A 25,163-nucleotide genomic window follows, 5' to 3' on the forward strand; every position below is an offset into this window, starting at 1 on the left:
AAGGACTAATCCCTCAAAACACCCACAATGCCAGGACCAGTCTAAGACCCACCATTTGTTTCACCATTAATATTTTAGAGATATTTAATAATAAGAATAATAATAATAATAATATAGAAAGTATATTTAATTTAGGGTGGTTTTTAAACTTACATATAACTATAAGGATTGAAATTAAAAGTTGATAATATAATAATATATTAAATCACCATCTCCTTCCAGCCATTTTCTTTCTTTCCCCCCTTCAAAGCCTCTCGCCGCCGGAAAACATGGCCACCTTTTTTTTCCACAACCACCACCACACATAGATATATACAATATAAACACATATATACATACAAAAGATACATCGATATACTAAATACCTATAAAAAATAAAATAAAAAAACCATGAACGAGCTTCGTCCCTGTGGGGACAAACGAATGAAATTTGGATGAAGGACGAGTCACACCTAATGCTGTGCACTCGTCCTCCAAGAAGGAACTAAGTTAGGAACGAGCAAGAATAGGGGCATTATCAATACTCTTATAAGTATGTGCTATGGTTAACTACTAAATTTTTTTAACACCCCAAGGTTTTAAGGTAAAAGAAATTAACTCATTTTCATAGTTTTGACATTAAATTAATTTTCTAGTATTTTGTTTTTAATTATGGGGTTAATTTAGTTGGAACTTTAGCGGATAGCGAGTAAAATACCCACATTTGGAGAGATGGGTCGTGGCATCATTAGGAAGTGACAACCACCCCTTTTGATTATGACTCATGCTTCCACTCTATTTCTTTCTTCCCCATCATTTCTTTCACGCAATTCCTTTTGTTCTTTTCAAAATCAAGCTAAAATCCTTCAAATTCAAGGATAAGAACATTCATAATAATCATCACCGTCAATAAATCTTCATTCAAAAATTAAAAAGTTAGGGTTGTGGGTTGTGGTGGTGGCCGAAAATCTAATAGATAAAGGAGAAGAAACTGTGAATTGAAAACCCTAATCTATTGCCTTCCATTGTTGAGGTATTGATTTTCCCTAATTTAGTGTTCATCTTTCTTTTGAAGTTAGGGTTCATGGAGTGAACCAATTTGGGGATTTTTGCTAGAATATGAATTATGATTAATTTTCCCCAATTCCTTAGTTAACCTAGTTGTCATTGAGTTATGTGATGTGTTTGATTATGAAACCGATGAGTTCATGTGAAAATTTTAAGTTAATGAGAAAAGATGAATTTTACTAGTTATTGATATGTGGATGAAAATGGTAGGTTGAACTACCTAATGTTATTGTTTAAGATGAAAGTAACTCAATGACAAATGGGTTGGGTTTTGGGTTTAGAAAAGCCTAGTGATTGAGAATGGCTAGGTTGAGCTAGTCAAGTTGTGAATGTAATCTTATGCATTTTATGATATGATCATAGGTTGAAGCTTGTTGTGCATTATCGTTTTAGCTATATTTTCCAAGTTGCAGAGGAAGTGAGTATATTTGCATACCTTTATGTATATGTTGGATCAATTGACCACATCATGTTGAAGCCTTTTGTCCATGGTGGTTTTGACCATCTCATGTTGAAGTTTGTAAATCCATGTGTGGTAATTGATGTGGCATGAGCCCATGTGGGGCATTGTGATTATGAGGCCTAAGAACCTCCGGGGCCTAAGAATCCCGATAGATGTGATTGATATGATTGTTTAGCTTATATGGATCCATATATGTGTTGATAGTGTGCAAAGTGAGCCTGTAAATGTGGCATGACGGTGTCATAAGTTACATGTGAAAGTCCTTGTACTTTGCCCTCCTTCGTATTCGTAAATGTATGCAAGTATATTCACTAAGCCTTTGCTTATATTTTCAGTTGTTTACCCTTTTATAGGTAGTTCCGGAAGAAGGAACTAGTATTGTCGGTTGGGAATTGTTGATCTAGAGCTTGAAGTGAAGCTTTTGCAAGACTTAAGGTATTTAGGTCATTTGTGGAAGAATGACGATCATTTAGTTAGAGGCTTAGTTGTCCCTCTTCTCTTGGTTCTTGGTACAAAAGGTTTTGATGTCTTACTGATGTTATATTTCTGTAAATGGTCAAGTGCAAGTTCTTTTGGAAAGTTGTATAATTGGGTTTTGGACGAGAATTTGTGACTAAATGGGTAAATGACCCATTTGATGGCGTTCATGGTTTTTGAAACTAGATAATGTTGTAAATTTGTTCAAAATGTGTCTATAATGCTCTTGGTCATCTTTGAAATGTGTTTTATAAAGTTTGTGAAGGTTGCAAGTTTGTTCAAGTGTTGAAATGGTTTAGTGTTGCTGATCTGGTGGCTCACTGCGGCGCAGTGGGGGTGGTTTTGCCCACTGCGGCGCAGTGGAATCCCACGTAAAGAATTTCTGTTTCTCCCAATACGGTGCAGTGGGGCATTCTCTCTTTCAGTGCCGAGGCTTTCCACTGCGGCACAGTGGGGAGTGCTCAACCCACTGCGGCGCAGTTGGTGTAAAATAAAAAATAAAAAAAATTTGACGTTTTCGGTTTATCGAGTCTACTCCTTTCAATTTCAATATACTTAAAAAGTATCTAGAATTTATTGGGTCAACCCATTAGTTGGATTGGATGTCAAAAACAATGCCAAAAGTTAATTAAAAATTAAGAAATGACATTAGATGGTTTATAGAAGACACATTCAAAGTCTTGTTGTTTTTGTTAATAGAATTTAGAGTGATCGACACGAATCATTCTTGTGGTTTACTCAAAAAGTCTGATTTCGTCATTTTTTTTTGTCTGATATCATGCTTTATAGATGTAAAATGATCACGTATCATTCTTATCGAAAACAGAGGTTATCTTGAAGCCGTTAACCTCCTCACGTGCATTCCACGTGAGGGTAGTATAGTAATTTAACACCTTTAAAGGACAAAACCTGATATATATTTTGTAATTCTTGGTTTTCTTTTTGATACACCCACCTTATTCGTTTAAGCCTCAATAATTCAAACCACCACCACTTCGTTCACATAAGTAATAAATTATGAATATCATATCATATATAATAATAATAATTAAATAATAGATAATAAAGGAAGCATGTATAAAAATATAGGGGTTAACAAGTATATGCATCTAGCTGCATACTGCTACCCAGATTTTGAGAACGGCGGAGGGGGGGGGGAGATTTTATATTTATACACGTTATTAGCAGGGAGAGATTGTGAGAAGAAATGCAAGAAACAGGCTGCTTCTAGCAGCATATTTGTTTTTCCCATAAATATGTAAGGTAAAGCAGATCTAATCAATGTGTGGGGAAATTAAAGGCATTGAAGAAAAATAAATGGAAAACGAAATGAAAAAGTAGATCAAACCTTCATCGATTCAAACCACCACCACTTCCATTTCTTTTTTTCTTTTCTGGTTGAACAACAAAAAACCAAATTTTGGGGTGTAGTCGAATTAAAGGCATAGAAGAAACAGAAAGAAATGGAAAACGATAAGAAATCATCATCATCGGTCGAAAATCGCAAGACTTCTTGAATACAAATCACAAGTTCACCATTAATTTCTTATTCTAGAAGAGTTGGCCGGAAAAGGGTTCACCAGAGAATGGTTGGCCGGAAAGAAGAAATGAAAGAACAACTCGATATACGAGTGATATTGTTAACTTTATGCGTCAGATCTACATATGTTGGTTGGTGAAGGTGCCGGCGAAGAGATGCCCGCATAATGGCAGGACGACGAAGTGGCTTACGGTAGAAAGGTTGGCTAGATATGGCCGTGATGAAAGGGAAAGGTTAGCGAGAGAAAGAAAGTTGGGTATTAGGTTTTATCTGTACATTAGTGAGAACAACACTCAGCAAGACGTCTTCAATCCTTTTTCTTTCTTTTTACTGCTAATTTATGTGTGGCAACTGGCAAGTATATAAATGTGTATAAATAGTTGTGTATCTATGTAATGGTCAACTATATACCTGAGTTTGATGTTTGAAGGCAATAGAAAGGTAAAGAAAAGTGAGAAAATATCACTGGCAGTCCTTTAGAGGTGTTAAATGACTATACTACCCTCACGTGGAATGCATGTGAGGAGGTTAACGGCTTCAAGATAACGTCCGTTTTCAATAAGGATGAAACGTGATCAATATCCATCTATAAAGGATGATATCAGACAGTTTTAAAATTAAAGGACAAAATCAGACTTTTTGAGCAAACCACAAGGACGATTCGTGTCGATCACTCTAGAATTTATGTGAAACCTAAGATATATATCATTTATTAGCATTATAACATAAATACTTCAACTCACTTTGCTTTCCAACAATACAAGGATACTTAATAGCATCAATATCAAATGATAAATTCTACACGACGAATATTAAAATCAGAAGAACACTTTAAATTTGATTATTGGGAGTTTAGTGACTATGATTGTTGTAATTGCACCATGGAGAATGGTTACAACTTACATGATGAGGGAATCATACATAACAGGAATTCAAGAAGTCGCTGCAAGATCACAACACAATTCTCGAATTGTTTACGGTAAATTTCTGATCCATTATTTTAAACATCAATCACATATTTAATTTAGCTCTAATTGGTTATTTTGGATATGAAATCCCAGATTTTTAATATCCTTTAGATCTATCGTCTTTATTTACTTATTTCGATCGTCATTCAATTATTTTATCTTATTTTATTGGTTAGTTTCGATACGAAAATCAATATTTTTAAAGTAGGATCTCTCGATAATAGATTGGTAATTAACGTCTTTTTATTTTGATAGTACAAAATAAAAAAGAATTTTGAAATTATTATAAAGTGTATTAAACTTGCATTTTAACTTTATATATCTTTTAATATACTAAAAGACAATTGCTGTAATAACCTATTTATCAATCACAGTTATTGATAACCTAATGTTGATTTTTATTTTCAAATTTGACTTAAATTTACATTTTTTTTGTTTTTCATCACAAATTTACACTTTTTAATCATTAAATCCAATATAATAAATAAAAAATAACAACTGATATATATTGAATAAAATAATTGCTAATATATATTTAATAGACTAATAGCTAGTATATATCTTAATTATACGTTATATCATATAAATAAAAATTATTTACTTAAAAATAGATAAAATTTAATGTAAATTCCAAGATTTTAATAGTAATTGTACTATTATCTTTTTATTTGAATTTTTTTTAAATAATTGTCATGACACATATAAAGAAAAATAAAACATGTAATTAATCTTTATAAAAAACAAACACATATTAAATCGTCGTATTCTAATTAAAATATTTAAATATGTTTAACCAATAAATAAAATATTATTTTTAAGGGTGTAAAATAAAAAATAAAAATATAATATACCATGTGTAACAATACATCAAGTAAAATGATAATGACCAATTATGATTTTTAAATATTTAAATATCATTGACTATGTTACTCGTACAATCTACACCTTTGATAGACATATTATGATTTTGTAATATTCAAATATCGTTATGTATATTAAAGTAAACAACTTCGATGGACAAATTTTAAAAAATATTTTAATATGAAACTCAAAGTTTTATTATATAAATCAATTTTTTATTACCAAAAATAATAAAATAATATTTAAATCACATTAAATTACCACTTAGTATTAATAAAGTTGTAAGTCCCGTGTATTTGACTATCATACTCAATGACATATCAACTCTTATGACCTATCACACTCTATGACATAGCTTCCACCATCTCACCGTCGCAACACGCGGGTAATTACTCTCGTACTATCTAATAAAACAAACCACCTTTTTTTTTTAAACTTTCCGCCTTTAGAAAACAAAAAATACCCCTATATTTTATCTACTAATTTAAACATTTTTATCTTACCCATAATGAAATAATTTACAATATAGTTCCCTTAACACTTAAAATTATTATACTGTCAAATTTAACATCAATTATATTTATATTCACCACTGTTATCCCCACCATCGTCCCTGCAGCCGCCCCAAATAACCGTCGCTGCATTGCTGGGGATAGGTAACTAAAAAGCATACCTGTGGTCACCCAAATGCAAATTTGGCGTGAGTCATCATTACCGGTTGGTCAGTTTGGTGGACCCATTCCGGCAATTATAGATACACTAAAACCATATCAGTATCTAATCGCCTCAAAACCTGGTGGTTGGGAAAACCAAATAATATATTTTATTGAATTTTTATTTTTATTTACACTTAATTAAATTAGTTAATAAATAATCTATTTTTATATAGAAGTTTCGTATCTCTCTTCTTCGTCTTCTTCTTCTACGCAAATATAAATATCGAAAAAAATAAAAAAATAATAATAAAAAACAGAATCAGAAACCGCTATATTTCTGATCCTGTAATTTTATTATTAGTATTTTAATTATTATAGTTATAATTATATGAAAAAATATACGTATCACCTTCGTGTTCCATGATAATTTAATAATAATAAAAAAATTCATAAATCGGCGACGGCGATCTCCGATTTCTTTTTTCCGATCAAAGTAATAAATTATGTTGTCATTACAAACCGATCAGCGGCAGCAACTGCAGCAGCAGTTTCAGCAGCAGCAGCAACAAGCAGCAGCAGCAGCTAGGGTTTCATTTAATAATAATCAAAATATTATTATTAATGGAGAACGTGAAGCTTCGTATGTTTTGTCGACGGAAATTGATCCCGCTGTTAATTTGAAACTTTCTCAGGGACTTGATATACGTGAAGGTTTAATTTCATTATTTTTTAAAAATGTTTTGGTAAATCTAATATAGTTTTATTTTGTGTAATTTTGAAGTTTGTATTAAATTTAGGATTTTTTTTTTTTAGTTTTTATAATTTTATATTGTGCAATTCTGAAGATTCTATGATTTCTAGGGTTTTGTTGTAAAAATTATTATGTGTAGTTTTGAAGTTTTTATGTTTCTTAAGGTTCTTATGTTGGGAGGTGATCCGCCACTTTTTTAGCCCTACACTATCAAACAATGCTTGACAACATTGTACAGTAAACAATCTAAAGCACATTTGGTGGTGTGTGGCTAAAAAAGGCATTGTTTTAAATTATTATTTTGTGCGATTTTGAAGTTTGTATGATTTTAGGGTTTTGGAATTTAGAGAGTTAGGTAGTGTAGTTTGATCATGATCTGATATGTGTGCACTGTAAAATTTTTTGGAGCAATAAAAGTTGGTGTTTTCTTTTTAATATGATTTGAGGTTCGGTTTGCATTTGATAGCCGGATCCTGGTGTTGTTTTAAGAGCAGAGTGGATCTTTGCATAGCCTGTTTTGGAATGTTTGCTTTTGATCTGTTGGAAATAGGTTCTACGGAATTTACTTTTTTTTTGTGTGGAAAGTGAATACTTCCAGATCAAAGGATAAAGAGGGTTTGTGAGATTGGTGTGAACGATGTAGTAGGTGAATTTTGATTGCATGCGCGAGTAAGAAAGCTAAAGATTACCTTTTTGATCAGTCCTTCACGGGTTTAAAATGTTATCGTTTTTTCTTTCCTATGCATTGTGTGTTTGTGTCTGTTGATTTAAAAGGGAAATTATTTACTTGAAGATGATTTGATTACTGCTATATATAAATATTTTTGGGCCCGGAATCTAAAGATTATACTTGTTACAGCCGATGAAGAGACGCACATGTCCCTTGCTCATCAGAAGTACAAATCTGGAGACTTTAGACAGGCATTAGATCATAGCAAGGTTGTTTATGATAGAAACCCGTTACGAACAGATAATCTTCTTCTCTTGGGGGCAATATATTATCAGGTTGGATTTATGTGATATATGTAGCTTTCTAGCTAAAATTGGCGTGGTTCTTATCAGAAGATTTGTTTGCTGTTGTTTCAGTTACATGACTTTGACATGTGTATCGCAAAGAATGAAGAAGCTCTCCGGATTGATCGGAATTTTGCTGAATGCTACGGGAATATGGCAAATGCATGGAAGGTTGTAACTCGTTGCTGAATTTTTGGTGTCTATTGTTTATATAGGGTCAAACATTATATAAATGTTCAGCACATTTTTTTTTTTTGTGTGTGTAGGAAAAGGGTAATATTGATGTTGCTATCCGCTACTATTTGGTTGCAATCGAGGTATGTGGACATTCTAGTTATATTTATTCTGATAAACAATCAGTTGTTGAGACAGGTTTGAACATGATAAGGTTGGGTATAATGTTGCTATATACCATTGTAATAATAATTATAGGCTAGGAATTCAGTCTGTCACTGATTACTAAGTCAGATTAACTAAGAGACGAGAATAAGGGTTACAATTTACAAGTGTGTAGAAATATGCATTTTCCTTCATTTATTATAAACTTTGACACCATTTGGTGGTTCAGTTTATTATTGGTCTGGTGGATCTATGTTTCCTCCGTCATTAGTGTTTTCATGTTCTTGCGTGAATTTTCCTTTCGTTCCACCTCTTTCTGTTAATCCTGCTAAACTCAAGTATGATTCATGTAGCTTCGTCCCAATTTTGCGGATGCATGGTCGAACTTGGGAAGTGCTTACATGCGGAAAGGAAGGTTAACTGAAGCTGCTCAATGCTGTCGCCAGGCTCTTTCTTTGAATCCTCGTTTGGTTAGAGCTTCACTCTTACTTAATTTCTGATTTTTTGCTTTCTTAACAACTGTTGTCTGATCAAACGAGGGTTCAATGATAGAGCCTTGTTTTCAATCATATATTTCTTTTGTGTGCTGATGTAGGTTGATGCTCACAGCAACCTTGGAAACTTGATGAAAGCACAAGGATTGGTGCAAGATGTAAGAAAATTAACACTTGTGTTTTGTTCGCAACTGTTTGTTCTGTTGGTTATCATGTCATAAATAGGGGTGGTATTTAGGTACTGTATCGTACCGAACCGATCAGTGCTAAAACCAAAACCATCCCAAACCCAAAACTGATACCGTACCATAGATACAATACCGGTAAGTACCAGTTTTGGCACTGATATTTTCGGTTATATACTGATTTATACCGAATTATTACAATTACTTATGGTTTAAAGAAATATGTTTTGTCCAATAATCTGATGTAACACTTAGTTTAGACTTTTCACCTTATAGTCCAGGTTTTTGTTAGGTTTGACACACACAAGACAGAACAAGAACATTAAAGATGTTGGAAATTGAAAAAGGAATAGGATATTACGTGGTATCTCACACGATGTGTGTGAACTAATCCATGGGGCAACTAGGGTATTTCTTTATTGCGTGATAAGAATTACACAGTACAAGAGCTGAGTATATATAGGCTACACAGTTAGGGTTTTAACCCTAAACCTTGTTTTCCAAAGTAACCTAATAAGCGACCTATAATTAAATTAAAGCCCATTTAATAAGGCCTGCTGCCTTTAGAAGCTTTTGTTATGTAGCCTTTTAGTGGGCCTAAGACAACACACGTCTAACAATCTCCCACTTGGTATCTTCGGACCTCGAACTGCACCATCTATCTTCAATCTCTTCTGTACATCTGTAATAAGAACCACACTGTTCTCTAATGCTCCTTAGTTACCTTGCCTTCTCTACTTATTCCTGAAGCTATGCACAACTTTTCAAACACCACTGATTTAGTAAACATGTCTGCAGGATTCTTTGCACCAGAAATATTCATCAAACTAATAGTACCATCACTAATTAATCCTCTGACAAAATGATACCGCATCCCAATGTGTTTGGTCTTTCCATGATAAACTGAATTTTTAGCAAGTTTTACAGCACTTTCATTGCTATACACTATTTGTGACAATGAAAGTGCTGTACCCAATTTTTCAAGAAAAGTCTTCAACCAAACTAGTTCTTTGCTCGCTTCTGCAATAGCCATATACTCGGCCTGGGTCGTCGATAGAGCCACACTTTTCTGAAGTCTAGACATCCAACTAACTGTTGTTCCTCCCACTGTAAAGACATACCCTGTAGTACTTTTAAATGTCCCTTTACAACCACCCAAATCAGCATCAGTATATCCTTTAAGAATAGCATCCTTTTTTCTGAAACATAACCCTATAGATTGTGTACCCTTCAAGTATTTGAGTACCCACTTGACTGCTCAATGATCTCTTCCAGGATCTGACATAAACCGACTAATCACTCCTACTGTATCATGGCATACATGAGACTACCGACTGCTGTTGCGTAAGGAATATTGGCCATCTCCGTTCTTTCTTCTTCATATTTAGGACATTGATCTTTAGTAAGCTTTAAGTGACTTCCCAATGGAGTATTTGTAGGCTTCGTCTTTTCGTTGTTCATCTTGAATCGGCCTAGCACTTTCCCAATGTATTTCTCTTTGGATAGTGTCAAAGAACCAACCTTCTTGTTTCTAGCAATGCTCATCCCAAGTATCTGTTTTGCTGGACCAAAGTCTTTCATTTCGAGTACCTCGGACATTTGTTTCCTTAACTTGCTTATCTGATTCATATCGACGCCTGCAATTAACAATTCATCCAAATATAGAAACAAGATAACATAAGAGTTGCTGAACTTCTTCAAATAGCAACAATGATCTATCTCACATCTCTTGTATCCAGACTTCTTTATAAAGCTATTGAACTTCATGTACCACTGTCTTGGAGCTTTGCTTCAAAGCGTACAAGCTTTTCTTTAGTGTGTAGACTGAATCTTCTTTTCCAACAATCTGAAAACCTTGGGTTGTTCCATGTAAATATCTTCATCAAGATCACCATGAAGGAATGCTGTTTTCACATCTAACTGCTCTAAGTATAAATTTTCTACTGCTACGAGACTTAGTACTAACTTGATAGTCACCATTTTCACCACCGGAGAGAAGATCTCATCATAATCAACTCCCTTTTTCTGTTGAAAACCCTTACAACTAATCTTGCTTTGTACCGTTTTGATCCATCATGAACCTCCTTGATTCTGAAGACCCATTTACTATGTAGAGCTCTTTTGCCTTGCGGAAGCTTAGTAAGAACCCATGTCTTGTTCTTCATTAAAGAGCTCATCTCATCCTTTGCTGCGGATTTCCACTTTACTAAATCTTTCAACTTAATTGCCTCAGAATAACTTTCTGGTTCGCTGTTTTCGGTCAAAAGGATGTAGGATGTAAGTCATCAAAGGACTGAATCTCTACATACGCTTTGTAGCTCTGGTGGATCTCCTAACCCAATTCTTAGGAGTGTGATCAGGCTGCTGTTATCTTCAGAATCTGAGCTCCCACTATCGGAACGGATTCAACATCGTCACCATTTTCAAACTCTGGTACTATGTCGACATTTGTATCGGTTTCTGGTTCGGGTATCTTCTTCTTTGTCTCAATCTCGAACTCAATCTGGTTCGGGTATCCTCTTCTTTGTCTCAATCTCGAACTCAATATGTTGTTTCCGAACCTTGAAGTTTGAATTACTTCTATCTTTATACAATTCAGTCTCATTAAAAGTAGCGTGCTTGCTCCTGACCACCATTCTGCCCATGCTATCTGAACCATAACCATTGAAAATATACTTCTTTGCTTTTGCATCCAGCTTGTCACAATCTTTGATGATATCATATGCACTACACCCAAAAGTCTTTAGATGCTCATAGCGGACTCCCTTCCATTTCCATTCTTCTTGCGGTCAGAGGCGGAGCCAGGATTTCAGATTGGCGGGGGCTTACATAATAAAATAATACGATAAAAGCGATATAGTTCAAACAATATAAGTAAGTACTATTACAATATAGTTCAAACAATACGATAAAAACGATATAGTCAATATTTTACAACATAGGTAGCAAAACTTACAAGATAAGTACCGGATATATACACGCAAGTTCTTAAAAAAAAAAAACTCTTAACAATTGTGAATATCCTAGATATTGATCCATTTTTTCTTGAAGGAACATGTTGGGTAACTAAATTAGTTAAAAAAAAAAAGGCCAGGAAAGTTGTATCTAATACAATATAGATTAAAAAAATTGATTTATATACAAAAACTATCTTGTGCATTCGAAGTTTGACACTTCTTGTGTAAGTATGTTTCTAATATAATTAGTAATTTAGTATTTATGAAAACACTATGATATGGTGAAAAAAATACATACCATTAATTTAAAGGAAACAGACAAATAGAGAAAGAAAACTGTGTTTATGCCTGAGGAGGAGTCAAAAGATATATGTATGAAGTATACGTATGAAGTGATGCTGTGATGTGATTATGTGAATGTCCATTGGAGGGGGCTAGACCCAAAATAATGGTCATGGGCTAATTATAATCTATTGCTATTGGGCTATTGCCCAGCCCCCCTATTCCCTCCGCCACTGCTTGCGGTATTTTGAACCTAACGGTGCTGATAATCCCAGGTTGATCAAATAGGCAATAGTTTTTACTGCTTCTGCCTAGAACTTTTTCGGAAGACCTGCATTGATTCTCATACTCCGTGCTTTTTCGTTCAAAGTCCTGTTCATTCTTTTAGCAACCCCATTCTGCTGAGGTGTACTCGGTAGAGTCTTTATCATTGGAATTCCATATTCAGCACAATAATCAATCAAGAAAGTTCCTGGCTAACATATTTACCCCCGTTATCCGATTTCACACATTTAACTTTCAGATCAGTTTCAAGTTCAACCGTGGTTTTCCATTACTTAAATATGGAAAAAACATTGGATTTATGCTTAAGAAAATAAACCCATACCTTTCGTGTTGAATCATCGATGAAAGTGACATAGTAGTGTGATCCTCTCCAAGGTGTTGAAGTTAGTCCATACAAATCTGTATGAATAAGCTCTAAATTCTGAGCTTTCGGAGTCTGCCCTCTTTTTGCGAAAGATACTCTTTTTACACATGGTTCACAAAACCCAGACTCGACCTTCTTCAGCTCTCGAAGTTTTCCTTTGGAAACAAGCATTTTTATCCCTTTATCACTCATATGGCCTTGTCGTTGATGCCACCACCTTGACTCGACTTATCTGTAACTGCATTTGCACTATTTGCAGGAACCTCAACCATATACAAAGTACCCCTTTTCTTTCCCTTGGCAATTACCATGTTACCCTTTTCCACTGTCCTCCCCCGAACGTGACGTCATAACCCTGATTATCTAACTCCCCAATAGAAATCAATTTCCTCCTTAGCTTAGGGATAACTACATTTTTCAATGTCCAAATCGTGCCTAAAGAAGTTTTCAAATCAATGTCCCCCATCCCGGTAATCTGTAAAGTGTGATTATTTGCATGTTTTACCTTGCTAAAGTCACCTATCCTGAGATTCTTCATATTGTTAGTGTTGGAAGTCGCATGAAACGATGCACCAGAGTCCATAATCCAAGACTCAGTTGTATCCTCTACACATAAGATCAAAGCATCATCAGAATCATTTGAAGCGGTGGCAATGTTAATTTCTTTCTTGCTTTTATCACAATGTGGTTTCGGACATGGGCCGCTGAAATGCCCTTTCTCCTTGCAATTCCAACAAGTAATATTATGTCTCGGCTTTGGATTTCAATCTCCCTTGATTGTTCCCTTTCTGTTTATACCTCTTCTCTCATGTTTTCCCTCGGTGAGCACTAGATGAGTCCCCTGTACTTTTTCTTCTAATGTCTTCACCTAGAATAGTCACAAACTCCATGAAACGTGAGAGCAGTGCTCCCCGCTGAACCACTAATGGCGGTGACGCAGCTCCCCGCTGAACCACTAATGGCGGTGACGCAGCTCCCCGCTGAACCACTAATGGCGGTGACGCATCCTGACCAACTATCCGGTAACGAAGATTAAAGAAGCAAAGCTTGTACCTCATCATCAAATTCAATGTCAACACATTGTAACCGGGATATAATAGCATTAAAATCATTGATATGAGTGAGACCAGGTACACCTTCTCCCATACGAGTATTCACCAATTGCCTAATCAAGAATACCTTGTTTGAAGGTGAACGTTCTCATACATATTTGATAAAGCTGTCATCAACCCCTTTGTAGTGGTCTCTTTCACTATGTTGAAAGCAACATTCTTAGAAAGAGCAAACCTGATGACCGATAACGCCTTTCTATCCATGGCCTTCCAGTCTTCTTTAGCACCCTCGGGTTTCTGATCTTCTAGAACTGGGAGTAGATTCTTCTGACATAACAAATCCTCTATCTGCATCTTCCACCAACCAAAATCTTGCCCATTAAACTTTTCAATCTTAATTTTTCCGTTGCCTGTCATCTCAAAGGCTTTAAAGTGACCAGATCGGAACATCAAAGGTGTGATATGGCTGCTGTTTTTGGCGGCTGTGGTGGATGTTTTCTGTAAGTGTGACCTAGCTCTGATACCAGTTGTTAGGTTTGACACACATAAGACAGAGCAAGAACATTAAAGATGCTGGAAATTGAAAAAAACACGGGATATTACGTGGTATCTCACACGATGTGTGTGAACTAATCCACGGGGCAACTAGGGTATTTCTTTATTGTGTGATAAGAATTACATGTACAAGAGCTGAGTATATATAGGCTACACAGTTAGGGTTTTAACCCTAAACCTTGTTCTCCAAGTAACCTACTAAGTGACCTATAATTAAATTAAGGCCTGTTTGCACAACAGCCTATCTAATAAGGCCTGCTGCCTTTAGAAGCTTCTGTTATGTAGCCTTTTAGTGGGCCTACGACAACATACGTCTAACAGTGTTCTCATCAAGCTAAAGAATATGATATTCACTTGTTCTTAAGTTAATATAGATGCAAATAATATTTAAAGAATCGTGTTAAAGCAAGACTCTTTACTAAGATTAACAACAATTTTGTGGCCATTACTGAAAAATGAAGTTGCTCACATTTAGTATGCAGCTGGACCACAATTAATATGCACTGTTCTTTAAACTTTCATGCAAGACTACATATTGTCAAACTAGCTTTGCATATGCACGCAACAACCTTGCATTTAGTCATTCCCAATATTAAAAATCTGGGAAAAAGTAGAGTGTAGCAGAATAAAGTCAGTAAATGACTGGTTATGTTTCTTTCAGTCTTATATTTTTATGATGCGATTTTTGCTACATGAATGTTATGTTGTAAACAGCCGTACTTAGGACAAACCAATAAAACATTAGCTTCACACTATACAACAGCTAGGCAAGAAGTAAACATTTTTCTTAGCAGACATGATCAATTAAGATTGGCTTCATTGATAGTATTACTATTACTATTTTATTATTAAATGTGGATGACATTTAAAGAAAATTATCCATAAAATTTTGGTATTAATTTCGGTGTTCCTGGCACCTAACTGATTTCGTCCCAAAATTAAAACCAATACTGAAACTGAATTCTTATCGGTTTCTGTATTTCGGTAATCTTGCTCATCCCTAGTCATAGATGCAATTTAATTCATATTCTTAGAACATGTTGATAGAATCTGTATATCAGACTCAAATAAACAATTCAACCACTGGAATTGAAGTTCCAATTCGAGAAGGGAAGGTCTCCATTTACAAGGTATAAAACCCCGATTTATGAAATATAAACACTGATGTCAAATATAAAACAAACCTAATCAAACACACCGATTTCAAACAAAAAACAAACTATTAATACTAATTCTGATTAAACAGTTACCATATTCAAGTCCCTATGTTTCCTGATAATTTTGTGGATATCTCTCCATCACGTATGTTTTCCCCCCATCTAATTTCCCGCCTTGCTTTCCTACTTTTAACTTCAAATGGCCTGATTGTGGGTCTGATTTGATCCAGCTATCTTCAAATGAGCTTGTTCTGATTTAGTGCGACTCTACCCAAGTATTGGATTTGTGTCACTGCAACGTGCCTAGAGAATCGACTTGTCCTCAAGTTGAGCAACATAAAACGGGTCCCCTGGTCCAGTTGTTTGCATCTCAAAGGGTCCAATAGACCAATAGTGAGGTGGCTAAGCATAGCTGGCTGCTGAAGGTAGGATGGGATTCCCTGTATCTTGTATTCCCTACCATTAATGACGAACTTCATAAACATCTCTTTCAAATTTACGTGGACCGTGTTAAGTTTTGGTAACCATTGAATTCCTAGTACCATGTCAGCTCCTCCTAGGGAAATTGGGTAGAGTTCTTTGGATGTCGTAAGATCAGAATTAGCATGACGTTCTTGCAAATTTGATTACATCGGAGAATATCATTTCGATTTGAACACCAAGAGGAGAAATAAATTGGTTGATGAGTTTTAGATCATTAACCAATTTATCTGATATGAAATTGTGGGTGGACCCGCTGTCAATCAGAATTATTACTTTAATAGTGCCTCTTTGCTTTATGGTAGTTACAAATGATTGACAAAAAAGTGCATGAAAGCTGATTTTAGCTATTTCATCAGAGAAACCCTTCTCATTTGCTGCTGCTTTGTCTCCTTCATCAGTTATCTCAAGAAGTTTGAAATCTCCAGATTTACTATGGTGCCGAGGGGGATGTATTCATTTTCACAACGAAAGCATTTTCCTCGAATATACCGGTCTTGATTTTCAAACCAGAACTATTTTTTGTAGGTTTCTGGGCTGTAGTAGTAGGGATTAAAAGGTTGTTGGCTGTTGTGGTCTGTTTTATTTTTACCAAAGAAGGCTGGAGAGTTTTTCTAGATTTCATGCGAGTAGTTTTGGATTCGAACTCAAGAGACTCATAGCGAGACGTAAACAGGCCTTGGTTTGTGACTTCTGACGTCAGTTATAAGATCATCTCTAGTCACGTGAGACGAGTGTTTGGCGAACTTTTGTCGGTATTCCTGTATACTCTTGGTCTGTTTGGTGCTGCATAAATGCTTATCCGGATTTTAAAATTCTGCAGGCCCGAAATTCTTTTGTAGAACCCGAACCAACTCAACCCAAAACTTAATAGGTTGATCGGTAACAACCCAGGAGTAGAAATGTAAAGCATCACCATCCTAATGCGTCGGTGCCACATCAACTTTCTCTTTCTTGTGGGATATTGTAATACCGAAAGTATTTTTCGGCTACTAAAACCCAGCCCCTCAGATCCCCCGTTTCTGAAGGAGGGGAAGTATGCATCGGTGCCACATCAACTTTTTCCGTCTTCTGGGATATTATAATATTGATAGTACTTTTCGGCTTATAAACCCAAGCCCCTCGGATCCCCGTTTCTGAAGGAGGGGAAACCAATCTGTTATAGGGACGGTGATGACGGTATTTGCTTGGACTTGTCAAATCAGTGAAAATCGTCACTGGATTTTTCCTTCTTTTTGGCATTCGTTTTGAGTGCTGCCACCTCCTGTTGTAGCGACTCCATGGAGGAAGCAATCGCTGCTAATTAGGCGGCAACCTGTTTGGGATTGGAAGTGGAAGTGTTTGGATGTGGGTTACTCTGGGTAGACGGTTCCATCGTTGCCAGCAATTGATGAAGGGTAGATTTGAATAGTTAATGTGGGATTTGAGATGATGATAATTGAATGTTTCCCGGTAATGAAACCAATTGATAAAATCTGAATATTAGACTCAAACAAACGATTCAACCACTGGAATTAAAGTCCCAATCCAAGAAGAGAAGGTTCCAATTTCAAGGTATAAAACTCCAATTTATGATATAAAAACACACTGACTCTGAACATAAATGAAATCTACTACTAATACTAATTCTAATCTAAGTTTTTAATCAAACAGTTACCAAACTCAACTTCCTTTTCTGATAATTCTGTGGATAACCCCCCATCACCTATGTTTTCCCTTCATCTGATTTCCCTTCTTTATTCCTACGTCCAGCTTTGAATGGGCCTTATTATGGGTCTGATTAGACCCAACCATCTTCAAATGGGCCTGTTCTGATTTAGTATGACCAACCCAAGTATTGGGTTTGTATCACATGCCATCATTTTGTAATCGTACTAAATGTTCAGAACTAAATTTTGGGCAGGCATACAATTGCTACGTGGAGGCACTTCGTATACAACCAACTTTTGCCATTGCGTGGTCCAACCTCGCTGGTCTTTTTATGGAGTCCGGTGATCTAAACAGGGCACTCCAGTATTACAAGGTATATTTTTTCTCCAGTATTACAAGCTATATTTTTTTTGTTGCTCTCATGTAAAATTTTATCAGTATATCATAAATGATTTAATACATAGTTTAGCTGCTTATAGAATCTTGAGCTCCCCATCATGTAGAAGGGGGCATGTATTCAGTTTTGCTGTTCACAATCCAAGGTTATCATGGTATTTAAAATATATGCAATGTAACCCTCAATGTGGACCTTGCAAATGACAGGAGGCGGTCAAACTCAAACCAACATTTTCTGATGCCTACTTGAACCTGGGAAATGTGTACAAGGTGAAGCATCGTTTTTTCCTTTAATCTTAATAGATCTAATCACTAGGAAAAGTTTGGATAATATAGGTTTATGTACACTTTATAGGCTTTGGGAATGGCTCCGGAAGCTATTGTATGTTATCAACGTGCTCTTCAGTCTAAACCAGACTATGCCATGGCTTTTGGTGAGTAATACTATAATTTTCTATTTCTATCACTGCATGAACCAAAAGTCATTCTATGTTGTATCATTACATTTTTCAGGGAATTTAGCTAGCATATATTATGAGCAAGGTAACTTGGAGATGGCAATTAGCCATTATAAGCAGGCTATCAGTCGCGATACTGGATTTTTGGAAGCATATAATAATCTGGTGAGTTTATTTTTTCTCTATAACTGCTTATTTTGTTTCTTCTCTCGTTTTCTTTTTGCTTATCTGACAGTGATATGTTTGATAGGGAAATGCACTTAAGGATGCTGGCAAAGTTGAAGAAGCCATTCATTGCTACCGGGTAGGTTATTTTTTTGCATTGCACTGGATTTTTACTTTGAAATATGTCTCTGGCTAAGTTCTTACTAGAATTTTGTTTGAAATCTAGCAATGTCTTTCTCTGCAACCAAGCCATCCTCAGGCCCTCACTAATCTCGGAAACATATATATGGAGTGGTATGTTTTTACTTATAATTATATTTATGACGTACACTTTAAAAGTCTTTATGAGATAGAGCAGCTATATATAATATGTAAAATGGTCCTGAAGACAAGTTTTGGTTACTCAGGAATATGATGACAGCTGCTGCACAATGTTACAAGGCAACTTTAACTGTAACAACAGGATTGTCGGCTCCTTTTAACAACCTGGCAATAATATATAAGCAGCAGGTTAAGACATACTTTGATTATGTTATTGGTTCTGGTTTGAGCATCTAACATGCTAATAAATGTAGCTGCAGATGGGATGCTTTATATGTTAAAAACCTTAAGTATATTCAATCTGATATATTTGATGTTCTAAGCGAGTTTTGTGTGACAAGCTGATGGTTATCTTTAATTTGGGAAACAGGGTAATTATGCTGATGCTATATCTTGCTACAATGAAGTTCTTCGTATTGATCCTCTGGCTGCTGATGGTCTTGTTAATCGTGGAAACACTTACAAGGAGATTGGGAGAGTTAATGAAGCAATTCAAGACTACTCGCATGCTATTGTGATACGCCCAAACATGGCTGAAGCTCATGCTAATCTGGCTTCAGCTTATAAAGACAGGTATCTACATTTTTTGAGTGTTGAGATATCTTACTTAGTCATGGACAGTTTAGGATGATCTTGAATATCTGGACTTGTGATTTGTAGTGGACATGTGGAAGCAGCTATTAAAAGCTATCGCCAAGCATTGGCCATACGTCCTGATTTTCCTGAAGCAACTTGTAATCTGCTGCACACATTACAGGTACATTCTCAAATTTGGTAATTTTTATTTGTGGCTTTGGCTGCTAGCCTGCTACTCTGTTAATCTTTAGGAAGTTTTAAACACAAGGAGTTCCAAATATCCCCCTTTCAACTTCAAAATTCTATAGGTAATCTTCTACTTGATTTAGACCCGTGTATATACACGGGCTATTTATATATTTTTCATAATTATTTTTTTAATAGTTAAATTTTTTATGATGATATGACTATATGAGCAAGTTCTGTTTATAAATGAGCAGAGTGAGGTGTATATGTAAAACTAGTGTGAATACTATGACGTGAATTGTTATTGTAGACCAATACATAAAATGAGAAAGATTGATAACAATGTGAACATGTACTTTCAAATTCTATTGAATTTTATTTTGAAATGTTTGTAAACTTAAAGGATATATTGCATTTCTTTGTTATAAGAAATTTAAATGATTGCTAATTTAAATTAAATATATCACATTAGCATAGTTGACATGTATAAATGTGGATAGAATGATGTTCTCGCATAAATTTAGCATTATATATCTATCACTAATTTTTATACTTTAAGATGATGATGATCAACTAATCAAAATTTAAAAAACATTTGAAGTATATGATTGAAACTTCAAAACATATGCCTGAACTAAGATATAGGAAGTACATATGATTTATGCTTTTCTATTTTCATAGATATCGGTTGTATATGTATAATTCTATTTAGAGTATCAATAAATGTATGGTTTCAGCCAATGGGGTTAGTGGCCCATTGGTAAGGTCTTTGACCTTGGGGGGGGTGGGGGGTGGGGGGGGGATCCACGTGGGTTCGAGTCTCACTTCTCACATTTGTGAGGGTGGATTAATAGAAATTTTTCGAGAGTCCTGGAGTTTCATCTCAGTCATGCTTGTAATTTAGAAGTAGGAGTAGATTAGAATGTTGTTCTAAAAAAAAGATAAAATAAATGTATGGTTTCATTATTTCTTAAAAAAAGAATAAAGTATCAAAATAAATGCTTATCAAGGTCAAAATCTCCATACGTATCTTTAATTTAAAGAAAGGATTATTAGGATCTTTTGATATGTAATTTTGATATTTAAAATTAATAATAAAATCTTTAATTATTAATAGGAATAAATAATGACAACTTTCTTTTAGTAGGACAATTTCTTTAGTATATAATAACTATTAAGATAAGATTAAGATTAAAGGATGCTAAATATGTACGATCTTATAAATCATGTGATACATGTGATTAGGAAGAGATACCCAACAGGTTGATTGAAGACTGCTACGTATCATATATGGCCTGACTGTCACCAAATTATAATGTTTCAAGTTTGATATTTCTGTCACTAAGTTTTTTAATTATCAAAGACTTTTTGAAGACATTAAATCTGGAAAATAGATTGAGTCCTCTAAAGTTATTTACAACTTTACTAATAAAGTTGGTGATCCTAACCTTTGGATTAAATTCAAGGGTCAAGATTCAATGATGATTTTTGAATCTTGACCCTTGATTTCAATCCAAAGGTAAAGATGCTTCCAACTTTACTACTAAAGATGGAAGCAACTTTGGAGGATCTCTATCCCTGGAAAATCCTTTTGCTTTCACTGCAATTAGAAAATATGAGGATGGGCGACCTTTCCATTTTTTATATGATTTAAGGTGTTTGCCAACTTAATAGACCAGTCTATTAAGAAAGCTCTTCTCATGGGATCTCTGTTACTTGTGATTTTTGAAGATTGTACCTTTTTTATATTATATGTGAAGCATTGTTGTCCCATCTATATGAGGAATGTAGCACTTTGGTTTCCTAATATTTTTATTGAAGTTGATTTAATGGTCTTCTAAGCTGACTTGATTAGAATGTGAGTTGCAGTGTTTTCATGTATGTGCAGCGCATACTCCACCTGCAGTTCCCAATTCTTGATATATTACTTGTTAAAGTTTCTGACACTTGTTCTCTTTCTTTCATCTCTTTAGTGTGTATGCGACTGGGATGACAGGAAAAGGATGTTCATCGAAGTTGAAAGTATACTTCGGAGACAAATCAAGGTTTTGATAGTATCTGCTTAAAATTAATTCAACGAAGTCTTTATTTTTGGCTTTTTGCTCATTTTATAGCATAGTTCTGATGCATTAGTTATCTACACGCAGATGTCGGTTATTCCTAGTGTGCAACCTTTCCATGCAATTGCATATCCTCTTGATCCTTTGCTTGCACTTGAAATCAGGTAGTTGTTTAAGTTACCCGAGGTAATAGCATGAATGATTTGAAATGCTAATGGGGCTCTCTTTCTTTTTTGTAGTCGCAAATATGCTGCACACTGTTCTGTCATTGCAAGCCGTTTTTCGCTTCCTACTTTCAACCATCCGCTTCCTGTACCAATAAAGAGTTCAGGGGGTAACAAGCGGCTGAAAATCGGGTATATATTTACTATAACATTATAAAAGTTTTTTTACTTGCTACATGGTTCCAGAACCATGTTATCATTTACGGAATTGTGCTCCTTGTGTAGATATGTGAGCAGTGATTTTGGAAACCATCCATTGTCACATTTGATGGGATCCGTATTTGGCATGCATAATCGAGAAAACGTTGAGGTGTGCTTTTCTAAAAGCATCTGTTATATTTTAGATCTTCACAAGTTCTAGTTTGAGATGAAGTATTTATGAAACTTAGGTCTTCTGCTATGCTTTGAGTGCAAATGATGGAAGTGAATGGAGGCTCCGTATCCAGTCAGAAGCCGAACACTTTAAGGATGTTTCAGCGATGACTTCTGATATGATTGCAAGGTTGTTAAATGATGATCAGATACAGATACTCATCAACCTCAATGGTTATACTAAGGTACACTCAAACTCAACCATTTTGTTTCAAAAAGGAAAAAATCGAGATCGTCACTGATATTGAGTGGCATTTCATGGAAAGGGATGGGGTCATATGTTCTCTGGTTCTCAAAAGGGGTAATATATTAACTAAAAAATTTGATAGTTACAATTTAAACAAGGTTCTGCGTTATTTTTGAGTTCTTGTTGGTTTTACTAATATTTCAGTCTGTAGTTGGTTAATCGGTTTTTATTAGTTTATTCATATTGCTCTTGATTTTTAATAGAAACCTCGAATTACCTTGCATCTTTTATGTTGATATTCCAGGGGGCTAGAAATGAAATCTTTGCTCTGCAGCCTGCACCCATTCAAGTGTCATATATGGGGTTCCCTGGTACAACTGGCGCCAACTACATACAGTATCTGGTCACTGATGAAGTAAGGACACCTGTTCTTTTTCTTTTTGTTTACTCTCATCTCTAGCGTGTACTAAAATGTATGTATTGGTATGATAGTTTGTTTCTCCAACTCGCTTTGCTCATATTTACTCCGAGAAGCTTGTGCATCTCCCTCATTGCTACTTTGTCAACGACTATAAGCAGGTAGCCTTTCCGTAACAAAATACTTTTTAAGTATTCTATGAAGTGGTCACTCTATGGATATGTTTGTGTAGCCCAACAATTAATCTCAATAAATTGTTGGTTTCAGAAAAATCTTGATGTGTTGGATGAAAACTGTCGGCCCAAACGATCAGCTTATGGCTTGCCAGAGAACAAATTCATATTTGGTTGTTTTAATCAGCTTTACAAAATGGATCCTGAAATCTTTATGACTTGGTAAGATGTTGATTTGTGTAGACTGTCATTATCATTTGTTTTATAGACTTCGTAGTGTTTTACTCTTTTATCTCGATGTTTCAGGTGCAATATTTTGAAGCGTGTTCCCAATAGTGCACTTTGGCTTCTGAGGTTCCCAGCTGCCGGTGAAATGAGACTTCGTGCATGTATGTGATATTCCTATTGAATTGTTGATACAGTTATATTTATATTTTTTGGTCAACGTTTTGTGGCTCTAATTGTACCACTTATTGACTAAGCTACATCATGTTTGTTTCTGTAGATGCCTCGGCTCAGGGTGTGCAGCCAGACCAGATTATTTTCACTGATGTTGCTATGAAGAATGAACACATCAGAAGAAGTTCTTTGGCAGATCTTTGCCTTGACACGTATGCCAGAAACCCCTGTAGACAGTTATTATAATCTATTATATTGTTGAATCACGGTTATAACTTCCAAGGAACATCAAGTCCTTATGTAGATGTTTTTATTTGTAACACTACACATTCTCTTTTTCGTAGGCCATTATGCAATGCACATACAACAGGCACGGATGTTCTTTGGGCTGGTTTACCAATGGTGACTCTTCCCCTTGAAAAAATGGCGACTAGAGTTGCTGGTTCACTTTGCCTAGCCACTGGAGTTGGCGAGGAAATGATTGTCAACAGGTTGGGAATTTGCTATATATGTTTAAACTAATGGTTTAGAATATATAAGCATCACTATTCTTTCCCTGAAACCTTTGAAATAGACTATAGATCTTAACTGAAATCCGGATGCTTTAGGTTTAGGTCTGCTAGCTTAGCTTTATATCATGATTAACTTCATCTTTTTATGCTATGAAGTATGAAGGAGTATGAAGATAGGGCAGTGTATCTTGCTTTAAACCGGACGAAGCTTCAAGACCTGACAAACAAACTCAAGTTATCACGGCTTAGCTGTCCTCTGTTTGATACATCCCGCTGGGTAGGCTTACTTGGTTCCATTTAATTTCTTATGTTTTGAATATGTTTCTTGTTGACAATGATACTATTGTATTGTATGGTAGAGATGTCTTTATACTATTAATATCAGACTTTCTCCTATTGATATCTAACTGTCTGATTCAATGCCCTTGCTCTCTGTACATTATATTCCAAGGGATTTCATTGGTGCCAGACATTGCTAATGATCAATTCATTTGTTCGTGTGTATGTGAATTTGTAGGTGAAAAATCTGGAGAGGTCATACTTTAAAATGTGGAATTTGCACTGCTCCGGCCAACAGCCTCAACACTTTAAAGTGGCTGAGAATGATTCTGAGTTTCCTTTTGACCATTAGTGATAGGTGTGAGTGAGACGAGGGCGGGAATGTTGATGCGTCGGAAGAGAATGTATATCATTATATAATTGTGGTTTTAGGATGATGTAGACACCTAGTATCTAAATATGGTTTGTAGTATGCAAGAGGTATATGAGATGTGTTACTCATATAATTTCTCTTATCATCATCAGAATATGACCCAAACCGTTTGTTGAAGTGAAGTTTATATCCGAATTGCTTTATGTATCAAGCTTCACAATATTGGATGCACATCATCTTCAGTGACAGGTCTTCTGGTAAGGATGTTTCTCATCTCTCTTTTTTTTTTTGCGTTCATAGCGGTTGTGAGGTACTTGCATGCTTTGTTATTTTGTTTTTTACTTTTCATTTTGAGTGGTTCCGACTCCACCTTTGGTTGGCCACTAATACATGGGGAACAAGTTCTCCTCTACACAGACTTGGCCCAGGTAGCTGGAGCCAAGGAGACTGGCTGCTGGTGCACTGTCCGATGCTGTGGTGTGTTCAA

The 25,163-nt window shown here is 35.4% G+C and overlaps 1 protein-coding gene across 1 annotated transcript; it reads left to right on the forward strand.

The window, feature by feature from the left end:
* Positions 1–6,353: 6,353 nt before the first annotated feature.
* LOC122602826 (probable UDP-N-acetylglucosamine--peptide N-acetylglucosaminyltransferase SEC) lies at positions 6,354–24,907 on the forward strand. The gene is made up of 28 exons (XM_043775430.1): positions 6,354–6,723; positions 7,623–7,768; positions 7,850–7,948; positions 8,044–8,094; positions 8,470–8,586; positions 8,712–8,768; positions 17,831–17,950; positions 18,181–18,243; positions 18,329–18,407; positions 18,487–18,596; positions 18,682–18,735; positions 18,823–18,890; positions 19,004–19,106; positions 19,288–19,490; positions 19,578–19,674; positions 21,653–21,724; positions 21,827–21,903; positions 21,979–22,095; positions 22,189–22,273; positions 22,353–22,520; positions 22,827–22,937; positions 23,015–23,101; positions 23,208–23,335; positions 23,420–23,502; positions 23,619–23,724; positions 23,857–24,003; positions 24,181–24,301; positions 24,542–24,907. The coding sequence occupies exons 1-28, from the start codon at positions 6,516–6,518 to the stop codon at positions 24,653–24,655; spliced, it is 2,991 nt and encodes a 996-aa protein (XP_043631365.1). The 5' UTR covers positions 6,354–6,515; the 3' UTR covers positions 24,656–24,907.
* The last annotated feature ends 256 nt before the right edge of the window (positions 24,908–25,163 follow it).

This window comes from Erigeron canadensis, chromosome 6, assembly GCF_010389155.1.
Source record: "Erigeron canadensis isolate Cc75 chromosome 6, C_canadensis_v1, whole genome shotgun sequence".
Taxonomy (NCBI): Eukaryota; Viridiplantae; Streptophyta; class Magnoliopsida; order Asterales; family Asteraceae; genus Erigeron; species Erigeron canadensis.